This window comes from Primulina eburnea, chromosome 18, assembly GCF_022965805.1.
Source record: "Primulina eburnea isolate SZY01 chromosome 18, ASM2296580v1, whole genome shotgun sequence".
NCBI lineage: Eukaryota > Viridiplantae > Streptophyta > Magnoliopsida > Lamiales > Gesneriaceae > Primulina > Primulina eburnea.
In genome coordinates, this window is record NC_133118.1 from 30714842 (window position 1) to 30724461 (window position 9620).

The following is a 9620-nucleotide window of genomic DNA, read 5'->3' on the forward strand; positions in this document are numbered from 1 at the left end:
TGTTTTAAAATTCAATTAATAAATTATTTTCAGTCGTATATTATTTTATAATAAATAATATTTTGTTAAAAATGATATTTTTTAACTGTTTTAATATTTTGACTAGATTAATACATATTGTCGACATTAATATATTTTTCGTGAGACGTTCATCCTGATCAATCATATTCATATTTATAATAATAATTAATATCTTTCACATAAAAAATAATATTTTTATTCATAACTCATATAGGAGATTTATTTACAAAATTGATTTATTAGACTGTCACAAAAACTTTGGTAAAAATTTGTGTGAGACGGTCTCTCGGGTCGTATTTTGTGAGATATATCTCTTATTTAGGTCATCCATGAAAAAGTATTACTTTTTATGCTAAGAGTATTACTTTTTATGCTGAATATTGGTAGGGTTGACTCGTTCGCAAAATCGTCTCACAAGAACCATACTCAAAACTTTTTGTGTGTCGACATATATGGACTCTTTCTTAGGTCGTATTTGAATTTGATGGCGTATTTGCAAGGATGAGTTGAAATGATTGTATATTAAAATGAATTTGAAATATACTATAATTACTTCATATATTAATACTTAATAGTGGGGAATTTAAAATCTATTGTTGGATATTAAAAAAAGGTGAAAAAATAGATAATTTTTTTTTTGTAATTATCATCGAGTTTCCAACTATATTTTATTATAATTTGTATTTTTTTTTTGGAAAGAAATATGAACATTAAAAACTGATCTTATGTGTTATTGGTAATTGTGTATTGGGCCAAGCATTAGCTAAACCCAACTGACAATGGCCTACTCACAAATAGTTGGTCTGGATCTGTACTACCATTTAAGGTCCATTGAATAGATATGATGTGGTTATCGTTGTTCGGCCCATAAGTATTTGATTTAGTCCAATTCAGCGGCCCATAATGAATTCTATATATGATATAATCAAACCATCGCCCCGCCTGCTCGCTCCCATAGTTGCAAAAATAGATGCCCTAGCTCTCAATCCCCAGCCATCATTCACTAGTCTCGGCATGTGGCGGCGAATTTTTTCTCATCGTGAACATATTCAGAGCGTAATTTCGATTAATACGGGTATGTCGATACTGTTTCCGGTTGATTTCGTTCTGTGTTGATTGATTTTCTCTATTTTTGGGTGATGATTTTTTTTCCTGTTCGTTGTTGAAAATTAATTTTAATCGGAAGTATGTAACCGAACTTATTACGTGAATTATTCGTCAAGTAGTCGAATCTTCCCTTTTAATGATGTTTTTTTTCTTGTTGGTAATGTTGTCCCTGTAGAATTTATCAGAATTTCTCCGTTCGAACAGAATTTCTGGACATTGATGTGTGATGGTGGTGACTTTCGGGAAAAGCATGTTGTCGATTACATACTCCACTGAAATTTTAGACGGGGAACCAATATATGTATGTTCTAATGGTCTTCCTGTCAAGGCTTTGAGTCTAGAACCTGCAGGGCTTGCGTTTCACACTGCCGCCCTTAGGTTGATAGGCCAATTTGAGGAAGTACAAACAGAGAAGAACGGAAAAGATGTTTCAGAAGACAAAGAAACTGTTTATGTACAATCATCAGATTCGTACAGTAGTAAAGGTAGGAAGAAATCTGGAAGTGAATCTAAGCAGCAGGATCATTATGCTTTCCTGGGTTTGAGCCATTTGAGGTATCTTGCCACCGAGGATCAGATAAGAAAGAGTTATCGTGAGGCTGCTCTGAGACATCATCCCGATAAGCAGGCTGCTCTTTTGCTCGCGGAGGAAACAGAGGCTGCTAAGCAAGCGAAAAAAGATGAGATAGAAAGCCATTTCAAGGCCATTCAAGGAGCGTACGAGGTGTTGATCGACCCTGTTAGGAGAAGAATCTATGATTCCACGGATGAGTTTGATGATGAAATACCTTCCGATTGCGCACCCCATGAATTCTTTAAGGTTTTTGGACCTGCATTCTTGAGGAATGGTAGGTGGTCAGTAAACCAGCCAGTCCCAGTCTTGGGGGATGATAACACTCCATTTAAAGAAGTGGATAGCTTTTATGATTTTTGGTATAGCTTTAAGAGCTGGAGGGAATTTCCTCATGCTGATGAATTTGAACTCGATCAGGCTGAGTCTCGTGAACACAGGAGGTGGATGGAAAGGCAAAACGCAAAACTATCAGAGGGAGCAAAGAAAGAAGAATATGCCCGTGTACGTGCTCTTGTTGATAGTGCCTATAAAAGGGATCCTAGACTTTTGAGACGGAAAGAGGAACAGAAAGCTGAGAAGCTGAGGAAGAAGGAGGCGAAGCTTTTGGCCAAGAGATTGCAGGAAGAAGAAGAAGCAAGGATCATTGAAGAGGAGAGGCAGAAGAAAGAGGAGGAGGAGAAAAAGGCAGCTGAAGCTGCATTAAATCAGAAAAAAATGAAGGAGAGAGAAAAAAAGCTACTTCGGAAAGAACGTACCCGTTTTCGATCGCTGGCAGCACCTATTTTGTCCCAGCATTTGCTCGATCTTACTGATAGCAATGTGGAGGATCTCTGTACGTCACTTGATAAAGAACAGCTAAGGAATTTATGTGATATGATGGAAGGAAAGGAAGGGCGAGAGTGTGCTAAGCTTTTGCGACAGGCACTTGAGGTTGATTACAAAGATAAGGATGAGAAACAAGACGAGAAAAATTTTCATCAGAATGGTTCTGTAGGGATAAATGGACAAGTTGCACAAAGCAGTAACGAGAAAAGGGAAAAACCCTGGCATAAGGAGGAGATCGAGCTTTTGAGAAAGGGAGTGCAGAAATATCCCAAGGGTACTTCTCGAAGGTGGGAAGTGATTTCGGAATATATGGGTACTAAGAGGTCCGTAGAAGAGATTCTCAAGGCTACGAAAACAGTTCTTCTTCAGAAACCTGACTCTGCTAATGCCTTCGACTCCTTCCTGGAGAAAAGAAAGTCGGTCCAAACAATTGCATCTCCTCTTACAACCAGAGAAGATTTGCCAGGATTATCAAATGGAAACGTGTCTGAGGGGAATGCTTCTAGCATAGACAAATTGCCAGAATCATCAATTCAAGAAGGAAGCACAGCTGTCGACAGGCTTACTCCAAGTTTGGATCAAGATTCGTGGTCTGCTGCACAGGAAAGAGCTCTAGTCCAAGCTTTGAAAACCTTCCCCAAGGAAACGACCCAGAGATGGGAACGAGTTTCAGCCGCAGTACCTGGGAAAAATGTGAGCCAATGTAAGAAAAAGTTTACCTTGATGAAGGAAAGCTTCAGGAACAACACTGGCACAAATAAACAAGCCACACATTCAGATGATTCACCCAATTCTTCCAACCACGTTGGAAATAGTGAAGTTTCAGACCACTGTTGATGTTGCGAATGGCATTTCTCCAGGCTCTGGTGAGTATATATGGTCTGAGGGCCAGGAGAAAGCATTGATCCAAGCTCTAAAAACCTTTCCAAAGGACACCAACCAACGGTGGGAACGGGTCGCTGCTGCAGTTCCTGGGAAAAGTGTTGATCTCTGTAAGAAGAAGGTTGTGTTACTGAAAGAGAACTTCAGGAACAAGAAGAGTGCAGTTTAAACTGTTGATTTTATTTCGTGCCGGTATTGATGTCGTATCTGAGTGGAAATTTTTTGGGGTTATATCAAAGATTATGTGACGAGAAATGGAAGCAAGATTTTTTGTCAGTGTCTAAGTCATACTGTAATACTATCAAACCTGAACAACCCTTTTGAAGACCACACAGCTCGAAATGCATTAGATCTTCTGTTGTTTCACGATATATATTACATCGGAGTGTTACCTCAACTGTTGATCCAAAATTTTGGGTCTGTGTTTGATTTCGAGTAAAAAAATTATATATTTGGATCGATGATAATCGTTATTCATCGCGGTGGAGCCTCGAGTAAGGCGAGTAAAGCATTGATAAGTGCAGCATTTTCATGGAATGACATGCATTACTGTTCAAAGAACCCTGCACATCTAATTTTCGCAGATCATAAACTTTACTAGTTTAGCATAACCTCTAAAAATTTGTAACAAATATTTTGGTTGGTAAAAAAATGGTGAAATATACGGTACATATAACAAATTAAAAAATAGATAAAATCAATCCCATATATGGTAAAGCATGAAATACTAGTATTACTTATTTTTAATCTCTAGAACATGCTCGATTTTTTTTTTCCGCACTACTTTTTTCGTTATAACAAAATGTTTAAGTCAAAATGTTTTTACACATCCAATTAACATATCTTTCAAATATTTTTCAAAATGTTTAATCGATTTTAATGAGAGATCATTTTGAGTGTCTTCCATTTGATTTGAAAGTCAAATTCGATTTATTTTAAAAATCGAGCTAAGCTAACAGACATAGAAGTATAGCTATACATATAGATTTTTTGCATGGCTAACTTTTATCATAATAATAACTTATGTGTTGTTTATACAAATTAACTTAAAAATTGGTATTTTATTTAAGTAAATGTATTCTTAAATGTTTTTTTAGCGGTACTAATTATTATTAATTTTTTTAGTTAAATTAGTAAATATAGATATTTAATTTATTTTAAAATGATATTTTTTTTGCATATATATATTATCCATAAACAATGTATCAAAATTGTATGTAAATATTTAATGGTTTTTATTTTTGCTTTCTCAACTACAAAGTCCCAGATAAAACTCATGCCACGAACTGAATACATCCTGCAGCTTTTTTCTTTCTCCTTATCCAATCCAAAACACTGCAACGGTTTCAAGTTTCAACCTTTTCTCTTCTGTTAATCACCGAGAAAATATTGATAAGACCCACAGATGCATTCTTCATCTCGGCTACTATGCCAAATCCACCAGCTTCCCCCGAAGCCACTTCAATTTCCTGCAACAACGCCAACTCCCCTCTATCCAATCCTCCGCCGGGACCTAACCTTTTCCTCGCTGCTGCTAACCATGATGGGACCTGTTACGCCGCAACCGCTGCGAGCAGAAACAGTGGTGATTACACCAGACAAGGCCATTGTTCCATGTGTGGATAAAAACCCGGAACCGGGAAAACAAGCATTTCTTGATGTATCCATAAATGGAGAATATGTTGGCAGAATCGTGATTGGACTGTATAGCGAGGCTGTCCCATCTGGGTCCTCCAGGTTTAGTGATCTTGTCTCCGGGGCAGGGGGCGTGAGTTACCGCAGAAAAGAGTTCGTAAAAATCATGCCTAACTACGTGCAAAATGGTGGGCTTCGATATTATGGTGGGGATGCGGAGATAGCCAGGAAAACTGGGAGTAAATTGTCGATACTCGACCGTTTAGTTGACGAATTGGAGAAACAAGATGGGTCTTGTGTAGGGACCAAGAATGTGGCCAAGAGTGTGAGCCTTATTGTGAGGGATCCATTGAAACCGCCTCCGAAACTGAAGCTGGTTGCGAGAGAAGGGAAGCTGGAAATCGCTCAAGAAGATTGTCGGAACGGATCCGAATGGGACGGAGTTCGTGATCGCTACGAAGGACTCGCCTGAATTGGATGCCTCGGCTTTGGTGGTGGGGAGAGTGATTGAAGGAATGGATGTTGTGGAGAGGATTGGCAGAGTTGAGACTGTTAAAGAGAATACAACTTCTCCTTACTTTAGGTACTCTTTCTTGCCTCCAAATTCTCCAATTCACTTTTTGTTAAAGATTGAAATTTGGACTTAAGGTCATACACTAAAGAGAACACAAATCCAAAAAAAGCTAACTTTCTAAGTAGTATGCACATCCTTTCAATCTTACAAATCAAGCCACGATCTTTCGTCGAGCTGCTCTAAGATCGCGACATCGCAGGCTCCTTGAGAATTTGATGTTTGTGAACATGGTTCGCCGGAACGGCCGCGGAACGGAACGGGAACGGTGGCCACCGTTCCAAAGTTCCAGGCCAAATCGTTTGTTGTATTGTAGAACGCAAGTTGCGACGGATTTGTTTTGAACCGTCGCTACTAGCGACGGTTTTACCAAAACCGTCGCCGATTTCGGTTTTACCAAAACCATCGGCGACGGTTTTTGTAAAACCGTCGCTAAAATCCGTGGAATCGTTTCTATATCAGAATTCTCTAGTGCTAGTGATAAAGAACATTCAGCTGATTCTACTCAACCATACATGGGTGTCGAAGAACATATAAGATGTCTTGGATTGGGGGGACATCGACAAATTCAAATGACAGATAATTATGGATCGATGAGTTACAATTGGGATTCTCAGCATGTTGGGTATGATTCGACTGGATATCAATCAGGTGAATATGGATATCAGGGTAATTATAATTCCACACACGATTCTCTTGATAGATCATTTGATTTTTCAACATCTGGTACACATGGAATTAGACATCGTGGATTTGATTATGGGTCGTCTCAGTATATTGGTGATAGATACAATGAATCTTCATCATCTATATGGCGTGGTGTTGGACGTCATGGTCCCGAGTATAGATCTTCAAGTACAGGTGATAGTTCTACTGTGTATCGTGGATTCGGATACTATAATTATCGTGACGAAACACTGTTACAAAATCAATCATCCCATTCTAATGATATTCCGTCATCTCAATCTAATCAATATCCCTATGGACAATCACGTCAATATCCAAATGTTCGAAATCAATTTAATCTACGAGATAGTGCTGAAGAATATAACAATGATCTCGCTCCTCCGCGTCACTCTTCATGGTATTAGCTTTGGTATGTTATAATTTTTAGTGTGTATTTTCTTATTGTGCTATTATTGTAAAATAGTTTTGTATTGATCTATTAATTTGTAATAACTTTATATATTTTATTTTTTAGTACGATGTAATTTATATTTACATTTTTTACCAATTTTTTGAATTTATTAATTTTTTTATACAACCGTTCCGCAACATAACATTGGAACTGGAACGGTCGTTGCCGTTCCAAGCACCGCAACCGTTCCGGCGAACCATGTTTGTGAAGGCTATAATGTTATTCACGTATTAGTATTTGAGTTATGTAACTTAATCCAATCTATGTCTCGACTCTAAACTTATTCAATTATCTTGTAAAATTGGTATGGGATCATCGCAACTGCGATGCAATTTTTATTAATCCAAGTTCAACTGCTCAAGTTTGTTAATGTGCCATAGATGTGCACTGCTGATATATGCTGAGCAAAAATTCAAGAATGTGTGTTATGTTGTTTCAAATTCGTGCCTACTTGAAATATTTATCTCATCTTCTCTAATTCTTTGCTTAATGCGAAAAGGGTGGCAAAGCTGATTGGAGACAAAAGGGCCGTGGTAGCAGAAAGAGGCTTCAACAGACCTTACTCCAAAGTGGTGATCACAAATTGTGGACTCATCATGGACACTACCTAATTTTCTTTTCTTTTTTCTTTTTCCCTTCCCCAAATGTATTTATAATTTTAGACTATTTTTGGATAATGGCCGGTGTAGTTACTTAGCAGAGTTGGGTTATTTGAGACTTGGACATGCTGTGGATTGCTTACTTGAATAAGAATCAAGATTCAAGTAATTTGGATTAAGAATTTTTCCCACTTTGTCGTTTAATATTTTACTTGTTTTCCATACATTTTGCATAGAAAAAAGCCGCAAATAGCTCAAGGAATGTGTCAACGAGGATACGTATCTCCCAGTTTCTCTCTCCTTTAGGATTCTTACTTATGTTCCAGTTTCCTCTTCGTTCCTTTTCCCCAATCCTTCCATCAGATAAACACAGAGAGACATCTTTAATCTTGGATCATCTTCTTGACATTAAACAGAAAGGAAAATATAATGGATTTCTTCGAGGGAATGCCGACACGATTTCAATGTACTTCTGTGCCTTCACCTGTAGCTCCTTCATGCTCGTACTTCACGTCATGTTTCTTCGCGGGCGCCGCCTGTCCCAAAGATTTCTTCAAGGGTGATCCTCTGACGGTGGAAGTGCAGAGATTGGCCGCAGTGGAAACATCACTTTCATATTCATATTACTCTCTCCCTTACTGCATACCAAAGAAAATTGTAGACCATCGTGTGGACCTAGAGGAATTTCTTAGCCGTGCTAGCATTGCCCTCTCTCCCTATGAATTCAAGATGGGAGAACCACAAATGCGCAATGTTGTTTGTCTTACTATCCTTGACGCCAAAGATGCAAAGGAATTGAAAGAGAGGATCGATGACAAATATCGGGTGAACATGATATTGGATAATCTCCTTCTAGTTATGCCATACAACAGATCTTATACGGATTCCTCATTGTATCAACACGGTTCCCGGAAGAGTGAAAGTGCAGTATGGTGGAAAACTGGAGCACAAATATTTTATCAACCACCACTTGACATTCACTATAAAGTATCAAAAGGATGGTGTGGCTAGAATTGTAGGATTTGAGGTCAAACCATTCAGTGTTAAGCATGAATACGAGTGTAAGAATGATGCAATAAAGTTGAATAACTGCACTGTAACTGGCAACGATTCCGTCTAGAAGTTGAAGATGGGAAGGAAATTATTTTCACCTACTATGTAGAGTTTCAGGAGAGTGAGATCAAATAGGCTTCTAGATCAGATGCTTTTCATTATATGGTTGATAATGAGATTCATTTCTTATAATTCTTAACATTGTGCTTTGTTGTTCCTATTCACCCGATGCTCGTGACACGTATTGTGCTTTGGGACATCTCCAAGGACGACCAACTAGAATCTCAAGAAGAAGATGAAGAAAAAACTGGATGGATATATGCTCTTGGGGACATTTTCAGGCCTCCTACAAACTCAAATTTGTTGTTTGTTTTTGCTGGCACCGGTGTTCAGTTTTTCGGGACGATTCTAGTTGCAATGGTCATCGCTGCATTTGGAGGATTCCTTTCTCCTTCGATCCAAAGGGAGTTGATGACAGCTTTTCCATCTGTCTGAGTTGAGGATTCTAGTTGCAATGGTCATCGCTTCATCTTGAATGCTTTGAATTGGGAAGAGGAATCATCCGGAGCAATCCCATTTGGGGCCATGTTCGCATTAGTCCTCAAGTGGTTCCGTGTCTCCGTTCCACTTGTTTTTGCAGAGGGTTCAAGAAACCGGCCATCAAGGGTCCAATAAAAACAACGAAATTCCGAGGATTACCCGAGAAAGCATGGTTCATGAACCCGGTCTTAAATATATTAATAGGAGGCATACTCCCATACTATGTGGTATCCGTCGAGCTATTCTTCATGGTCACGTCAATCTGCTTACCTCACTTCTATTGCCAGTTTGTATTCCTCTTCCTTATCGCCACATGTCTCAAGCAGTATACTGCATTGCTATTTCCAGCTCTGCAGAGGAGACTACTTGTGGTGGTGGAGATCATTCTTGACCTCGGGTTCATCCGCACTCTACCTCTTCCTTTATGCTGCATACTAATACCCACAGTTCAAGTTCACAGAACCGGTACCTGCCATTGTCTATTTCGGGTATGCGCTTGTTGGTTCAATTGCGTTTTCTGTGCTCGCCGGCAGGGTTGGTTTCTTGGGTCGTTTCTGGTTCACTAAGAGTATCTACTCATGTGTCAAGATCAACCAAACGTTGAAGCATTTGGATGTAGAGTTTGAAGCATCACTTACAATTCAAAGATCTTTGTTCCTTTTTACTTTTCTAACT

The 9620-nt window shown here is 38.7% G+C and overlaps 2 protein-coding genes across 2 annotated transcripts; both read left to right on the forward strand.

Moving 5' to 3' along the window:
* The first annotated feature begins 950 nt into the window (after positions 1–950).
* LOC140819396 (uncharacterized) lies at positions 951–3870 on the forward strand. The gene is given in 3 exon segments (XM_073179477.1): positions 951–1096; positions 1304–3328; positions 3330–3870. Coding segments are annotated over 2 exon segments (2223 nt in total). The 5' UTR covers positions 951–1096; positions 1304–1354; the 3' UTR covers positions 3579–3870.
* A 787-nt stretch (positions 3871–4657) lies between these two features.
* LOC140819753 (peptidyl-prolyl cis-trans isomerase CYP26-2, chloroplastic-like) lies at positions 4658–7521 on the forward strand. Its single transcript, XM_073179943.1, is given in 3 exon segments — positions 4658–5456; positions 5458–5627; positions 7253–7521. Coding segments are annotated over 3 exon segments (924 nt in total). The 5' UTR covers positions 4658–4814; the 3' UTR covers positions 7365–7521.
* Positions 7522–9620: the final 2099 nt, after the last annotated feature.